The sequence below is a fragment of the Scylla paramamosain genome, chromosome 7, assembly GCF_035594125.1.
Source record: "Scylla paramamosain isolate STU-SP2022 chromosome 7, ASM3559412v1, whole genome shotgun sequence".
Taxonomy (NCBI): domain Eukaryota; kingdom Metazoa; phylum Arthropoda; class Malacostraca; order Decapoda; family Portunidae; genus Scylla; species Scylla paramamosain.
The window spans coordinates 23,827,324-23,845,123 of NC_087157.1; the positions used below are offsets into that span (position 1 = coordinate 23,827,324).

The following is a 17,800-nucleotide window of genomic DNA, read 5'->3' on the forward strand; positions in this document are numbered from 1 at the left end:
AACCTGATGGCACTACTGCCATCTCATCTATTTCTAAAGCTGAACTCTTCGCTCAAACCTTTGCTAAGAAGCTTGGATGATTCAGGGCTTGTTCCCCACTCGTCCACCCTCTGACTATTTCCTGCTGCCCATTAAGATCCTTTGCTGTGATGTTTTCCATGCTCTTGCTGGCCTAAATCCTCGGAAGGCTTATGGACCTGGCGAGGTCCCTCCTATTGTTCTCTGAAACTGTGTCTCCATGCTAGTCCTTGCCTAGTCAAACTCTCCCAATTCTATCTATCAACATCTATCTTTCCTTCTTGCTGGAAATTTGCCTACATTCAACCTGTTCCTAAAAAGGGTGACCGTTCTAATCCCTCAAACTATCGTCCTATTGCTTTAATTTCCTGCCTATCTAAAGTTTTTAATCTATCCTCAACAGGAAGACTCTTAAACATCTATCACTTCACAACCTTCTAACTGACCATCAGTATGGGTTCCGTCGAGGCCGCTCTACTAGTGATCTTTTGGCTTTCTTTACTGAGTCTTGGTCACCCTCTTTTAGGGATTTTGGTGAAACTTTTGCTGTTGGCTTAGGCTTTGATTTCCGAACTACCCTGCTATGGCTTCTATCCTCTCTGTAACTACAGTTGCATCCTGCCCGCTGTGTCGGAAGGATGCAGATTTTTCCGCTCCACTTGTTTACATGAGTGGCTGCCCTCTAAAGTGGAAATCTGAAGTGATTTTGAGTGATCACGCCTACTCAGTGGCTAATGAGGGAGGTCTAGGCTCGATTTGTCAACCACAAATAGGAAGCCTTGATAGTTTAGACGACAAGAGCAAGCGACCCTACCCAGGCCTCTTAACAAAGAGTGGTCGGCATGTGCTTGTCCCAGCAGGACAAAGCACCATGCCTACTGAGGATCTTCTCATGGTGGAAGACAGCTTAGCTTCCCTGGAAGACATGGACATTGTTGAGAATCCTCGTCCTGCACTATTTACCCAAGGCAGTCAACAGAATACTGCCACTACCAACCAGCCTTCACTTAGGCACGCCTCTGCTCCTGCCCCAGACTCCAGACAAAGACACCGCCTGCTGTTCCCCCCTGGCCATGGAAAGATCACCATTGAATTGTTCAGCTGGTTTGCAGCCTTGGTTAAACAACACCCGGACCTGCAGCCGCTCTACAAGGAGGGAAGGAACCAGCTGTACATCATGGTGAGCTCTGAATCCTCCTTTTACACCACCCTAGTGAGTGAAGGCTTCATGGGCGTTGTTATGGAGTGGAGTGCCCTGATGAGGAGGGCACTCACACGGTCATCATATATGGTGTATCGACCTACATTAATGTTAACCTTATTGAGGTGCCAGCTGGCTTTCATGGCCTCAAGAGGAGGATGGTGGGGCAGAAGCCAAGGCCTCAACTGTTGGGTGTGGTGACTGGGAAGGTGCCCAGTGAAGTGCATCTCCTGGGCCTTCGACATTGGCGTGTGGAGTGGTACACGCCAGAGCCGGACCTACGTCGCCACTGCAGTCGCTGGGGCCACAAGGAGTGGCGTTGCCAGTCTGCTCCTCGGTGTATGTACTGTGCTGGTTCCCACAAGTCAGTACAGTGCCTGGACAAGATCAAGGAGGGCACCAAAATCCCTCCTTGCTGCTGCAACTGGGGGCGCGATCACAACGCCCACTCCACCCTCTGCATTGTCAGGCCTCGGCCCCACAGGGAGCCTGCCATTGATGAGGTGACTTGGCTCAGACTTGTGTTTTGCCGGGCTCCACCTCCTCAGACCAACACTTGGACGAATAGGCCTTCATTCTTGTCTACTGCCCCTCATCTGCCCCAGCCTTCCTGCTCCACCACTGGCACTTCTGCCACACCTGCCATGTTCCTGCCTCTGTTGCAGCACACTGTTACAGTGCCTTCTGCATCTGCCACAACAGTGCTCCAGCTTGGGGGCACTCAGGAGCTGCCTGCCACAAACTCCACCCAGTACCTCATGGCAGTGGTGGACGCACTAGCTGCTAAAGTGGACAATCTTTCTGAAATGGTTTCTGTCCTCAGTAATCATTTTGCCACTTTTAAGAAGAAGCAGCAACAAACAGTGCCTGTTGGGACGCCCCCCTGTGGCCCCCACCCCGTGTCCAGTCAGTGATACTAACCAGGACCAGGGAGACAGTGACATGTGCCTGCAGAATGTGTGTGACCCACCCCAGGCAGAGAACAATACTGCAGGGCAGCATGCGGGTACCGCTGCACCCTCTCTGAGGAAGGCTGCCCCCACCAAGCCAGTCATGGGAGCCACGCGACAACCCTGGGGCCCCTCGGGGATGGCTCCTGCTTCCCCTGTCTCAGAGGACAAGTCACCTGAGGCAGACCGTGATGGGGATGCCGCCGGTGAATAGACGTTGGTCACCCGCAGGAAGAGGTGCTGCTCCGCCCTCCCTCCAGTCCTGACTGTCAGCCCCGAGCCAGACCAGGGATATGTGATGTGAACCCTGCAGACTCTGGTGGAGCAGATGTCTCGCCTGACAAGGGACATGGACGACCTAAAGACCCGGGTACAACACCATCACAATGAACGGTAAGACTTTCTGGACTTTAACATGGAATGTCAATGGTCTACATACTCGCTTTACTGACTTACACTCTCACGCCCTTCTCCATAAGCCTGACATTATTGCCTTACAGGAGGTAGGGCCACAGGTGCCTAAGCTGCGGGGTTATGCCTCCCACACCTTCAGTTGTGGTGACGGCAGTAGTTGGGGATGGCTACTTACATTAGACATGGGATTCCAGTTACTTTCAGGGAAATGGGGGTCACCGAGGGAATTGAATTTATTACTGTTTGCTTGTACACCTTGGGTGAAGTTATTTACTTTGTAAACACGTACATTCATGCTGGTGCCTTAAATGTTGCAAATTTTCCTGATTATGTCCTTGAGGAGCAGACTGTTATCATGGGTGACCTTAATGCCAGGCATAAGGAATTAGGAAGCCATCTCACCACCAATGCTAATGGTGTGCGCTGGAAGGCTTTCCTTGACACCGCAGATACAGTAGTGCTCTCTGGGGAACATGCACCCACACATGTACAAGGAGGCAGATTTGACTGTGTAGCCCTTATCAATATGCCAACATATACTGCTGAAACCCTTCTTGTTAGGTCTTTGTTGAGTGACCACTTCGCTCTGGAGATGACCTTCCCGGTGCAGTCCACCCTGGCAGTGCCCAGGAAGTGCCTGACGGTGCCACCATCCAGGATGGCGGGCCTCGTTGTCCATGTGGTAGTGTGGTACTCTGCCGTGAAGGGCTCCTTCGCCGATGCAGAGGCACTGTACGATGGACTGCTACACATCATCAAGGGATTCATCGTGACTCCAAAGGCTCTAGCAAGGATCCACACTCCACACCACTGGACTTATGCTACCGACCCTGTGATCCTGAACTGCCAACAGATGCTCAAAACCAGAGATGTTAGCAGCTTAACCCAGCAGACACAGAGTCATGGGATGCTATGGTTACTGTGGCTTGACACCTCACGGATCTGAGGCAGCAGGAAAGAAAGAAGTACAGGGTCTCCTTCCTGGACTGGGTGCGCAGGACCCAGTCCCTCTGGGAGGTGTGGCACCACGTTAACAGTGTCCAGGGCAAGCCCAGGTGGCAGGTGTGTGACCCTGATCCTGCCGGCAGGGCACGAGAGCTCATCCTGCAGTGGAAGGAAGCCTCATCCTTCTCTGGCCTTCCTGTGGAACATCAGGAGGTACTCGACAGGCAAAGACCACAAAGGATGGAGTTGAATCGCCACAGTGTTTTTTCGCCAGATGACACCTGTGTGCCTATCACACATGATGAACTTCTCTCAGGAGTTAAATTGGGCAAGTCAACAGCTCCTGGCAAGGATGGCATCACTTATGACATCCTCAATGCCCTCCTGGAGGTAAAGGTAGATAACCCTGTCTTAGACCTATTTAACATGTCTCTCACTGCAGGCAAGCTTCCCCACTCCTGGAAAACAGCCATTATCATCCCAATCCCCAAAGGTGATAGCACCTTTCGCCCCATTTCTCTCACCAGCTGTCTGTGTAAGATGATGGAATGAGTAATATTGAACAGGCTTATATATAAGGTGGGCCATGTACTCTCTGGCAATGTACATGGCTCCCTAAAAGGTCATTCCACAAGTCATTGTTTTGTTGAGTGCCTTATAAATAAGGATGCTACCTGCAGAGCTTTTGTTGATCTCAAGGGTGCCTTCGACAGGGCCAACAAAGATGTTATTATGGAAGAACTCATTCTCAAAGGTGTCAAAGGTAGATTATTAGGATGGATCAGGTACTATTTGTACAATAGAACAGCACAGGTTTGGTTTCAAGGTACAGTCTTCTCTGAGGAAGTCTTTGAGCTTGGAACACCACAGGGTGGAGTCCTTAGTCCAATGCTTTTCAACGTTTTAATGGACAAAATTGCGCGTTGTTCCCACAGGGTACCCAGGTCCTCATTTATGCTGATGACATACTCTTCCAATGCCCTCACACCCAGGATTCTCCAGTTAGCTCTGTCACAACTAGCAGCATTGTGTGTTCAAATGGGATTTGTAATTAATGAACGTAAAACCAAATTTCAGGCCAAAGGGAAGGTCTCTCGACCGCCCACTGTAAATAATGTTCCCATCCCTAGAGTTCATACACACAAGTACCTGGGTGTACAGCTGAGTTTCAGGAAGTCACTCCGTGCTGTACACTATGTTCGAGACCTCTGTCTACCATGGCTAGCGCCACTTCGTCTGCTAGCAAACATGGGCCTGGGGGCTGGCATTCCAGTCAAAGGATGTTCTATATATCTGTCGTACGGTCCCTCATTGACTATGCAGCCCCTATTTTAATACAGTTTAGTGCCACCCAGCTCCGTTCCCTGGAACTTGTTCAGAATGAAGCCATGAGAATAATTTTGGGATGCCCAAGGACTGCTCGGATTGAGGTCTTCAGAGCTGAACTGCACCTGCTGAGTATTATTGTAAGATACAGGAAATTACTTGTTGTACTGTTGGTTGGATGCTATGCACGGGCTCTGACTCCCTGAAGGGATCACTGACCCCCCTGTATCGTGATCCTCAGACTCCTGCAACTCTATACCTCAGGAAGATCTTTTGAGTTCTTACAAGTGTAGTATAGCCGAGACCTGTATTAACGTTGTTATGGCACCGCTCCAACCCATCTGGAACCCTCACCATGTCAGTGTTGATATTCACTCACTGCATCAACCCAAGAGGGACTGGTCCCCTCATGTGCTGCAAGACATGTTCATGACTAAATTGTCCAAGTATCCCCACATTCAGGCTATTCATGTTTATTGTGATGGTTCAGTCAATGGCAGCAGGTCCATATGTGGCCTGTTCATCTGCAACTACATTTCTGCCAATCACCACACTGACACTGAGGCTTCCAGGCAGCTCCCTGCACACATGTCCTCCACTAGGGCAGAACTGTATGCTGTTTTGGAGGCACTCCATATTGTGGCACCTCTCTCTAAGGATGTATTCTTTGTTGACAGTCAGGCTGCACTGTATGCTCTCCAGTCTACCTCCCCCATGGACTGTGATCTAGTTAATAAATGTCTTGATCTCATCCACGCCCTAGAAGGTGCTGGTGGCACGGTCTACTTCCCCTGGATAGTCTCTCATGTGGGTATCCCGCTTAATGAAGAGGCAGACAGCCTTGCTCAGTGTGCCCTTCAGGATGACACAGTGGACCCTGGCACTGAGTACACTCTGGGCTATGTTAAGAGTAGCATTAAGGACTTTGTACATAGTAGCATTAGTGATCAGTTGGAGCTTTGTTGCCATAGGAGCAGTGGCAGTAGTCTTCACTATGTACGTGTCTCCCAGAGCTGTGCTTATACCTATGGGAGACACACTGCATCACATGATAGGGTGGCAATGAGGCTCAGATTAGGCTGTAAATACTTTTGGGAAGTCGGTGCTTCTAGTGTATGCTGTGTGTTGTGTGCTGCACCAAGGGGACACACTCTATGTCATTATGTCACGGAATGTCCTCTCATTGCTAAATTTAGGCTGCAAGGTCAACATGACTTGTATTCCCTCATTGACCATTTCTTAGACTTAGCCACTCTCAGGGCTATACTCAAGGAATATCCTACATTTGCTCCCAGACTGTAAGATATTTATGCAATAAGGTGTGCAATATCTGTATTTATTTATTTACTTATATTCTTGTAATGTATACTATATTTTTATATTTTTGATACTCTACCCTTAAGTCTTTGTCCAGGGGGTGGGTGGCAAGGTCCATCCTCCTCCCTTGTTGTATTTTATTATTAATGCAACAATAAATGTATCAATCAAAAAAAATGCCCACTGAAATGCCAGTCCCTTAAAAGGGTCAAAGCAGTGGTCAAAAATTGGTGGATAAATGTCTTGAAACCTCCCTTTTGAAGGAATTCAAGTCATAGGAAGGTGGAAATACAGAAGCAGGCAAGGAGTTCCAGAGTTTACCAGAGAAAGGGATGAATGATTGAGAATACTGGTTAACTCTTGCGTTAGAGAGGTGGACAGAATAGGGGTGAGAGAAAGAAGAAAGTCTTGTGCAGCGAGGCTGCGGAAGGAGGGGAGGCATGCAGTTAGCAAGATCAGAAGAGCAGTTAGCATGAAAATAGCGGTAGAAGACAGCTAGATATGCAACATTGCGGCGGTGAGAGAGGGGCTGAAGACAGTCAGTTAGTGGAGAGGAGTTGATGAGACGAAAAGCTTTTGATTCCACCCTGTCTAGAAGAGCAGTATGAGTGGAACCCCCCCAGACATGTGAAGCATACTCCATACATGGACGGATAAGGCCCTTGTACAGAGTTAGCAGCTGGGGGGGTGAGAAAAACTGGCGGAGACGTCTCAGAACACCTAACTTCATAGAAGCTGTTTTAGCTAGAGATGAGATGTGAAGTTTCCAGTTCAGATTATAAGTAAAGGACAGACCGAGGATGTTCAGTGTAGAAGAGGGGGACAGTTGAGTGTCATTGAAGAAGAGGGGATAGTTGTCTGGAAGATTGTGTCGAGTTGATAGATGGAGGAATTGAGTTTTTGAGGCATTGAACAATACCAAGTTTGCCCTGCCCCAATCAGAAATTTTAGAAAGATCAGAAGTCAGGCGTTCTGTGGCTTCCCTGCGTGATATGTTTACCTCCTGAAGGGTTGGACGTCTATGAAAAGACGTGGAAAAGTGCAGGGTGGTATCATCAGCATAGGAGTGGATAGGACAAGAAGTTTGATTTAGAAGATCATTAATGAATAATAAGAAGAGAGTGGGTGACAGGACAGAACCCTGAGGAACACCACTGTTAATAGATTTAGGAGAAGAACAGTGACCGTCTACCACAGCAGCAATAGAACGGTCAGAAAGGAAACTTGAGATGAAGTTACAGAGAGAAGGATAGAAACCGTAGGAGGGTAGTTTGGAAATCAAAGCTTTGTGCCAGACTATATCAAAAGCTTTTGATATGTCCAAGGCAACAGCAAAAGTTTCACCAAAGTCTCTAAAAGAGGATGACCAAGACTCAGTAAGGAAAGCCAGAAGATCACCAGTAGAGCGGCCTTGACGGAACCCATACTGGCGATCAGATAGAAGGTTGTGAAGTGATAGATGTTTAAGAATCTTCCTGTTGAGGATAGACTCAAAAACTTTAGATAAGCAGGAAATTAAAGCAATAGGACGGTAGTTTGAGGGATTAGAGCGGTCACCCTTTTTAGGAACAGGTTGAATGTAGGCAAACTTCCAGCAAGAAGGAAAGGTAGATGTTGACAGACAGAGCTGAAAGAGTTTGACTAGGCAAGGTGCAAGCACGGAGGCACAGTTTCGGAGAACAATAGGAGGGACCCCATCAGGTCCATAAGCCTTCCGAGGGTTTAGGCCAGCGAGGGCATGGAAAACATCATTACGAAGAATTTTAATACGTGGCATGAAGTAGTCAGAGGGTGGAGGAGAGGGAGGAACAAGCCCAGAATCGTCCAAGGTAGAGTTTTTAGCAAAGGTTTGAGCAAAGAGTTCAGCTTTAGAAATAGATGTGATAGCAGTGGTGCCATCTGGTTGAAGTAGAGGAGGGAAAGAAGAAGAAGCAAAGTTATTGGAGATATTTTTGGCTAGATGCCAGAAATCACGAGGGGAGTTAGATCTTGAAAGGTTTTGACATTTTCTGTTAATGAAGGAGTTTTTGGCTAGTTGGAGAACAGACTTGGCATGGTTCCGGGCAGAAATATAAAGTGCATGAGATTCTGGTGAAGGAAGGCTTAAGTACCTTTTGTGGGCCACCTCTCTATCATGTATAGCACGAGAACAAGCTGTGTTAAACCAAGGTTTAGAAGGTTTAGGACGAGAAAAAGAGTGAGGAATGTATGCCTCCATGCCAGACACTATCACCTCTGTTATGCGCTCAGCACACAAAGACGGGTCTCTGACACAAAAGCAGTAGTCATTCCAAGGAAAATCAGCAAAATACCTCCTCAGGTCCCCCCAACTAGCAGAGGCAAAACGCCAGAGGCACCTTCGCTTAGGGGGATCCTGAGGAGGGATTGGAGTGATAGGACAAGATAAAGATATGAGATTGTGATCGGAGGAGCCCAACGGAGAAGAAAGGGTGACAGCATAAGCAGAAGGATTAGAGGTCAGGAAGAGGTCAAGAATGTTGGGCGTATCTCCAAGACGGTCAGGAATACGAGTAGGGTGTTGCACCAATTGCTCTAGGTCATGGAGGATAGCAAAGTTGTAGGCTAGTTCACCAGGATGGTCAGTGAAGGGAGAGGAAAGCCAAAGCTGGTGGTGAACATTGAAGTCTCCAAGAATGGAGATCTCTGCAAAAGGGAAGAGGGTCAGAATGTGCTCCACTTTGGAAGTTAAGTAGTCAAAGAATTTCTTATAGTCAGAGGAGTTAGGAGAGAGGTATACAGCACAGATAAATTTAGTATGAGAATGACTCTGTAGTCGTAGCCAGATGGTGGAAAACTCGGAAGATTCAAGAGCGTGGGCACGAGAGCAGGTTAAGTCATTGCGCACGTAAACGCAGCATCCAGCTTTGGATCGAAAATGAGGATAGAGAAAGTAGGAGGGAACAGAAAAGGGGCTACTGTCAGTTGCCTCAGACACCTGAGTTTCAGTGAGGAAAAGAAGATGAGGTTTAGAAGAGGAGAGGTGGTGTTCTACAGATTGAAAATTAATCAATCAATCTCTGTAACTACATATCATATTTCCTTTCTGACCATTCTATTGCTGCTGTGGTCAACGGTCAATTGTTCTTGTAAATCTATTAACAGTGATGTTCCTTAGGGTTCTGTCCTGTCACCCACTCTCTTCCTATGATTCATTAATGATCTTCTAAACCCAACTTCTTGTCCAATCCACTTCTATGCTGATGATATTACCCTGCACTTTTCCAAGTCTTTTTGTAGACATCCAACCCTTCAGGAGGTAAAGAGTTCTCGCAGGGAAGCCACAGAACGCCTGATTTTGGATCTCTAAAATTTTTGAATGGGGCAGAGCAAACCTATTATTTGTTCAATGACTCAAAACCTCAATTCCTCTTGACACAATCTTCCAGACAACTATCCCTTTCTTCACTGACACTGAACTATTCTACCTGTTCTACACTGAACATCCTTGGCCTGTCCTTTACTTATAATCTAAACTGGAAGCTTCACATCTCATCTCTAGCTAAAACAGCTTCTGTGAAGTTAGGTGTTCTGCATCGTCTCCACCAGTTTTTCTCACCGCCCCAGCTGCTAACTCTGCACAAAGGCCTTATCCGTCTATGTGTGGAATATGCTTCACATGTATAGGGGAGGGGGTGCCACTCATAATGCTCTTTTAGACAGGGTGGAATCAAAAACTTTTCGTCTTATCAACTCCTCTCCTCTAACTGACTGTCTTCTGCCTCTCTCTCATCGCCACAATGTTGCATCTCTTCCTATCTTCTACCATGATTTTCATGCTAACTGCTCTTCCGATCTTGCTAACTGCATGCCTCACCTTCTCCCGCGGCCTTGCTGCACAAGTCTTCTTTCTCTCATCCCTGTTCTGCCCACCTCTCTAATGCAAGAGTTAACCAATGTTCTCAATCATTCATCCCTTTCTCTAGTAAACTCTAAAACTTCCTGCCTGCTTCTGTCTTTTTTTATATTTTATCTTTGTTGCTTATGGGCAATGCTCCTCCTACATGAAAAAAAAAAAGTTCAAACATTTTGTTTCACTCCAGATTACTTTATAATTGCTTATTTAAAATGATTTACATGTAGATACGAGGAATAAACAAAAAATAAATAAATCCCAAAGAAACAATAAAACTTGAAAAAAAAAATCCCAGTGGATTAGGCTTTTTTTTTTTTAATCCGGGTTTTTCCAACTCTGATCTAAAGGTATATGCTTAAGAATGGAACAGAATAGACTAGTAATAAGGCCAGGAATGGACTCTAAATAATTACCAGTAAAACTTGATACAGCTAATATAAAATGTTTCAATTAACAGGTGCCCTTCCAAAACAGAGAGAGAGAGAGAGAGAGAGAGAGAGAGAGAGAGAGAGAGAGAGACAGAGACCGTGAACGAGCCGATTTCGGAGCGTCGTCAACAAAGCACTGAGACCTTTGTGAAGGCTAGTGCCTACTGAAATTGTTACGGCTATCAGTTACGGGATGTAGTACTTATACTTGTATAATCTCCATAACCAGAAAATTTGACTGACAGGCAACAGTCGTTGCAGAATTCAATCTAAATTTCTAACATAGATTTCTTTGAAAATACTCTGTACAAAATTTTAATTCAAAAGGTTACCGGTGCATGATTATGTCTATACATATCAAAAATATATTCTGTTAAAATACTGAGTAACTCATGCTCAAACCTTCCTTCTTCACTGAAACTTTCTTCCTTTTTCACTGAAACCTTCTCCCTTCTTGACTCAAACTTTCTTCCTTCTTTACTCAAACCTTCTTCTTTCTTCACTCAAACCTTTTTCCTTTGTCACTCAGACCTTCCTCCTTCTTCACCCAAACCTTTTTCCTTCTTCATTCAAACCTTCTTCCTTCTTCACTCAAACCTTTCTTCATCACTAAAACCTTTTTCCTTCTTCACTCAAACCTTCCTTCTTTGCTCAAATCTTTTTCCTTCATCATTCAAACATTCTTCACTCAGACCTACTTCTTTATTCATTTAAACCTTCTTCCTTCTTCACTCAAGCCTTCTTCCTTTCTTTTCACTCAAACCACCTTCCTCCTTCAATCAAATAATCTTCCTTCTTCACTCAAACCTTCTTCCTTCTTCGCTCAAATCTTCTTCCTCCTTCACTCAAACTAACTTCCTCCTTCAATCAAATAACCTTCCTTCTTCACTTATACACACGATCAAATAGACATGATTATACCTCTGAAGTGATGGTGGAGGCGAAGCTGCTGTTGTCAAAATCCCACTCGGTGCAAGGCCGCTGCTCCTCCCCATGCAATCCATTCACTATGAAGGAACACTCATCTCTGAAATGGGACACACACACACACACACACACACACACATAGCTTGTTAATTCCATCAGTATCGCTATTTGTGTAAAAAGAGACCGTGGATGAAGACAAAAGACATAATAAGACTCAGAAATTAAGTAAAATTGACCTCCCCACAAGAGTATAGCTGTATTTCACGTACCCGGGAATGCGGTGGAAGGTTTCTGGAGGGACGGACATGTTGTGGAGTGGGCTGGCGAGGGTCGGCAGCCTGCAAGTGTAGTTCAGCATAGGTGCCATGAACGCCCCAGATAGGGCTTGCATCGAGCCGAGGGCTTGTCCTGCAGGGCAATCGCCGACATGTAATTTGTGTGTGTGTGTGTGTGTGCGCATTTCCTTCCTATACACTAACATGAAACAATTCAATTCGGTTTATTGACCACAACTACATAACGATAATTACATTAGTTTAAGATACGATGGAAATAAACGTAACTGTAGTCCAAACAATATTCTTTACGGTTAACTAGTTATAATTTTAATTGAAAAGCAAACATTAAAAAATTTGTCAAGGAGCTAAAAACGCTATCGTTAGTTAGCAAACACGTTGACACCATTCACTTTGTCATCATCCCAGGTCTTTTCTTAACTCATGAGCCACAAGATGAAGAGAGAGAGGGTTACGAGAGGAACACAAGCTGTACACTCACCAAGCATGCCAGCGCTGATGTGTAGCAAGGACCACCTGCCCATCCCAAGGTGGTCCAGCAGCAGCTCCATCACACCGTCCAGCCCCTTGCTCTCTCCCACTGCAGACCGAGAAAATATGAACACAACTGGGCGTTATTGCGATAACATTATCGGGTTATCGGTTATCCGATAATTATTTTTTTCCCGCGTTATCGATTCATCGGTATTGCCGATAATTTTTGGTTCCAAACCAGCGATAATCGATCATTTTAGCTTTTGGAATACGAGCTTTCAAAATCAAATGTAGTTATTTTACTTAAAACAGTACTTTTCATTAGTGAAGAGACAGATAATCATTGAATTTGAATTTTTTAAATTTTTTTCTAAGTTTTCTAAGATAAAGATAAAAATAAATATTTAGATTTATCGATTTTTTCTATTTGAAATAACAATATCGTTATCGCTAATATTGGAATTTTTTTATTTATCGACTTGTCGGTTATCGGTTATTGGAGGATAAATTAATCGCCAGTTATCGCTGATAAGAGTATCGTTATCGATTTATCGGTTATCGTGATATATTTTTTTTCGTTCCTGAGCCCAGCTATGGATATTATGAGTGCACGAGAGAGAGAGAGAGAGAGAGAGAGAGAGAGAGAGAGAGAGAGAGAGAGAGAGAGAGAGAGAGAGAGAATGGCCTACGGTAAAAGAGTTAAACTGAAGTGGAATGTGTTTACCTGAATGTGGCAAGTAACACAAGTTGACTGTGCAGAGCAGAGTATGTGCAAAGGTAGCTAAAACAACAAAATTAGCAATTGCTGAGAGTGGCGCGAGAAGCGAACATGTGGTGCCGAGTCAGGGAGGTGTGCATAAGTCACTCCCACATGATGCCTCTATGAAGTTTGCATATGTTAGCACACCAACTCGTCTCCTGAGATGCACGTAACGGAAAATTTCCCTTAAGGAACCGTACAATCAGTTACCATTTATTACACAGGGAAAGATTTTCGGAAAGTTAGATTCAGTATGTATTACAGTTGCATCATTTTATAATAACCACTTGCACGCACACACACGCCTCTCTCTCTCAACATTCTTGGCCCACGGACTGGAAGACATCTTAAGTCACCCCCATCCTCAAAACTTCCAGTCCACAGTCACTCGGTGACCTCAGGCCAGTCTCTATCACCCCCATCCTTAGCCTTATTTGTGAAGATTTTGTGTATGACTGCGCCCACACCAAAATTTGTAATACAGTGGATATCAAACAGTTTGGAAATATTAAAGCCACCTCCACCTCCCATTACCTAACTAGCTTCCTTGAATTCATCCACAGCCACTTGGACAAGCGAAACACCTCTCTAGCTGTTGCTTTTGTGGACCTCAAAAAAAACCTTTGATCTTGTTGATCACACTGTTGTCATCAGCAAGGCAATAAGTCTGGGTCTGCCTCCCAACCTGGTAGCGTGGCTAGCCGACTTCCTCACAGGAAGGCGTCAGGCCGTTCGCTATCAGGACTCTGTCTCTAATTTCCAACAGCTGACATGTAGGTCCCCCAGGGGACCACTATGCTTCTTCCTCCTGATTAACGACGCCCTCAGTGACACCCCCCATCGCTGGAAGTATGTGGACGACTGCACCGTGGGCGTCCCAGTCTCCAACAAAAACCCAGACTACTTGCCACTGCAAGCAATCTTGGAGCGACTGCAGACGTGGACGGAGGAGAGCAGGATGACAATCAACCACAGTAAAACTGTGGTGATGCATTTCTGTACCTCCTCTGTATCAGTGCCCCCTCTCCAGCTCACAGTGGGCCCTTATCCCATCCAGGTGGTCCGATGTGCCAACCTTCTCGGAGTCACAGGTGGACAACCAGCTGACCTGGAAGCAGCATGTCGCCAGCACCGTAAGATCCGCTACCTACAGGCTGAACATGCTGCACAGACTCAGGTCGATGGGGACGCCGACAGACGAGTTAAGGCGGGTGTACCTCACCTTCATCCTCCCCAAACTCATGTATGCCTCCCCAGCGTGGTCCTCCTCCCTCACACACACTCAACAGCTCCAGCTGGGGAGCGTGCAGAAAAGGGCGTGCGGGGTCATCCTTGACCCTGCGTACACCACTTATGATGAAGCCTTGACCACTCTGAGTCTGTCCAGACTATCCACCAGGCACCGAGAGGCTCTGGAGAAGTTTGGAAGGGACTTCTGCATCATCCACGTCTCAGACCCGCCTCGCCCGGTCCGTACCACCTGACACCACAAGATAACGCCCCTAAAGGCGTCGCGCAGGGCCGGTATAGACTCAGCGCGATTCCCACCATGGTGCGAGCCATCAATCAATAGTATTTCGCTTCTAGATTAGACTTAGCTTTAGGATTAATGTTAAGTATTTCCCCACTCTACTCTGTATATTTTCAGTTTGTAAACTGCCTGAATAATAAAACGTTTATTATTATTATTATTAGTATTACTATTATTATTATTATTATTACTACACACACACACACACACACACACACACACACATAATTTTTGTTTTGTTTTTCTTATTAGCTTTGTTTTCACCTGGCGGCTTCGAGTTCAGCACGTTTTCTCCAAGAACAATACCGTGGTGATGAATAAATTTAATAACTGTTTGGCTGACTGGCTTCCACTGCATTCAGGAAACAATAATATCTCGTCATGGACGATTTTGAGGCAAGACTGAATTAATGCATACGGCACCGCGGTGACCATTTAAAAGGTGTTGTTTTAAAGAAATGAACTTTAGGTATTAAACTGACAAATATAGACTTTACATTATCGCTTTTTTTTTTTTTTTTTTTTATGAAAGAGGGTCACTGGCCAAGGGCAACAAAATTATTTATAAAAAGAAGACTCACTCAAATACCAGTTCCCAAAGTGACACCAGATAGAATGATTAAATAACAGAGGATAAGTGTCTTGAAACTTCTCTCTTGAAAGAGTCCACTTCACAGGAAGGAGGAAATATAGAAGCAGGGAAGGAGTTCCAGAGTTTACCAGGGAAAGGGATGAATGATTGAGAATACTGGTTAACTCTTGCATTAGGGAGGTGGACAGAATAGGGGTGAGAGAGAGAAGAAAGTCTTGTGCACCGAGGTCGCGGGAGGAGGGGAGGTGTTCAGTTAACAAGATCAGAAGAGCAGTTAGCGTGATAATAGTGGTAGAAAATAGCAGAAGATGCAACACTGCACCATGAGAAAGGCTAAAGACAGTCTGTTAGAGAAGAGGAGTTGATAATACGAAAACTTTTAGATTTCACCGTGTCTAAAAGACCGGTATGAGTGGAATATCCCCATACATATGAAGCATGTTCCATACATGGACAGATAAGTCCCCTGTGCAGAGTTAGCAGCTGGGGAGTGAAAAAAAAAAAAAATGGCAGGAATGACTCAGAACGCCTAACTTCATAGGAGCTGTTTCAGCTAGACATGAGATGTGAAATTTCCATTTTAGATTATAAGTAAATGGCAGACCAAGTCATAGGAAGGTGGAAATACAGAAGCAGGCAGGGAGTTCCAGGGTTTACCAGAGAAAGGGATGAATGATTGAGAATACTGGTTAACTCTTGCGTTAGAGAGGTGGACAGAATAGGGGTGAGAGAAAGAAGAAAGTCTTGTGCAGCGAGGCCGCGGAAGGAGGGAAGGCATGCAGTTAGCAAGATCAGAAGAGCAGTTAGCATGAAAATAGCGGTAGAAGACAGCTAGATATGCAACATTGCGGCGGTGAGAGAGAGGCTGAAGACAGTCAGTTAGAGGAGAGGAGTTGATGAGACGAAAAGCTTTTGATTCCACCCTGTCTAGAAGAGCAGTATGAGTGGAACCCCCCCAGACATGTGAAGCATACTCCATACATGGACGGATAAGGCCCTTGTACAGAGTTAGCAGCTGGGCGGGTAAGAAAAACTGGCGGAGACGTCTCAGAACACCTAACTTCATAGATGCTGCTTTAGCTAGAGATGAGATGTGAAGCTTCCAGTTCAGATTATAAGTAAAGGACAGACCGAGGATGTTCAGTGTAGAAGAGGGGGACAGTTGAGTGTCATTGAAGAAGAGGGGATAGTTGTCTGGAAGGTTGTGTCGAGTTGATAGATGGAGGAATTGAGTTTTTGAGGCATTGAACAATACCAAGTTTGCTCTGCTCCAATCAGAAATTTTAGAAAGATCAGAAGTCAGGCGTTCTGTGGCTTCCCTGCGTGATATGTTTACCTCCTGAAGGGTTGGACGTCTATGAAAAGACGTGGAAAAGTGCAGGGTGGTATCATCAGCGTAGGAGTGGATAGGACAAGAAGTTTGGTTTAGAAGATCATTAATGAATAATAAGAAGAGAGTGGGTGACAGGACAGAACCCTGAGGAACACCACTGTTAATAGATTTAGAAGAACAGTGACCGTCTACCACAGCAGCAATAGAACGGTCAGAAAGGAAACTTGAGATGAAGTTACAGAGAGAAGGATAGAAACCGTAGGAGGGTAGTTTGGAAATCAAAGCTTTGTGCCAGACTCTATCAAAAGGTTTTGATATGTCCAAGGCAACAGCAAAAGTTTCACCAAAATCTAAAAGAGGATGACCAAGATTCAGTAAGGAAAGCCAGAAGATCACCAGTAAAGCGGTCTTGACGGAACCCATACTGGCGATCAGATAGAAGGTTGTGAAGTGATAGATGTTTAAGAATCTTCCTGTTGAGGATAGATTCAAAAACTTTAGATAGGCAGAAAATTAAAGCAATAGGACGGTAGTTTGAGGGATTAGAACGGTCACCCTTTTTAGGAACAGGTTGAATGTAGGCAAACTTCCAGCAAGAAGGAAAGGTAGATGTTGACAGACAGAGCTGAAAGAGTTTGACTAGGCAAGGTGCAAGCACGGAGGCACAGTTTCGGAGAACAATAGGAGGGACCCCATCAGGTCCATAAGCCTTCTGAGGGTTTAGGCCAGCGTGGGCATGTAAAACATCATTGCGAGGAATTTTAATACATGGCATGAAGTAGTCAGAGGGTGTTTATCAAACATGCATGCATTGTTTATTCCTGTTCCTGTGTCAAGTTGTTTCAACATGTAGTTTATTGAGATTCACCACCATTGAAGCCATTCTTAATTGATATACTGATTTTATTAAGCAAAAACGTAAGCGACACTCGTGCACGTACTTCCTAATCTGACCACCTAATAACAGGGGAGAATGATAAAACGGTAGAAAAATATCTTCTGTATGTAGGCATTCTGTAGTGCAAAATTACCTATGGCCCAAAATTCCCTGTGCAAGACTGTGGCTATCGGCAATGTAATTTTATCAGCCATCAGCACAGGGAGGCCCCATTACCCGCCCCTGTACATGGCGGCCTGTAGACCTCCTGCTCATGTATGCTTCTCCCATATTCCTTCGTCTTTTAGCTAAGTTTTTCTTCCACTCTGCAAGATTACGCACACTTTTCCTTCCCCTTCCTACCCCACGAGTTAAGATACATACTTCGGGATTTGATAGTTCAAGTAATTCAAAGTTGAAAATACTTTAAACATATGCTGTTCTGCCTTATTTTGCGAGAAATTAACGTGTAAGTTGTGTGTTGCGGAAACCGCTCACCTGGGTGGGAGTCCGGGGAGGGCCTGCACGCAGAAGTCC

The 17,800-nt window shown here is 45.4% G+C and overlaps 1 protein-coding gene across 1 annotated transcript in view; it reads right to left on the reverse strand.

The window, feature by feature from the left end:
* The window catches only part of LOC135102244 (organic cation transporter protein-like), a 125,839-nt gene extending 108,039 nt beyond the window's left edge, over positions 1-17,800 (reverse strand). The window contains exons 1-4 of the mRNA XM_064007124.1: positions 17,762-17,800; positions 12,178-12,276; positions 11,670-11,808; positions 11,395-11,500 (exon numbers count right to left, since the gene is read on the reverse strand). Of these exons, the coding sequence (XP_063863194.1) occupies positions 11,395-11,500; positions 11,670-11,808; positions 12,178-12,247 (315 nt within the window). The 5' untranslated portion in view covers positions 12,248-12,276; positions 17,762-17,800. The remainder of the gene's footprint in view (positions 1-11,394; positions 11,501-11,669; positions 11,809-12,177; positions 12,277-17,761) is intronic.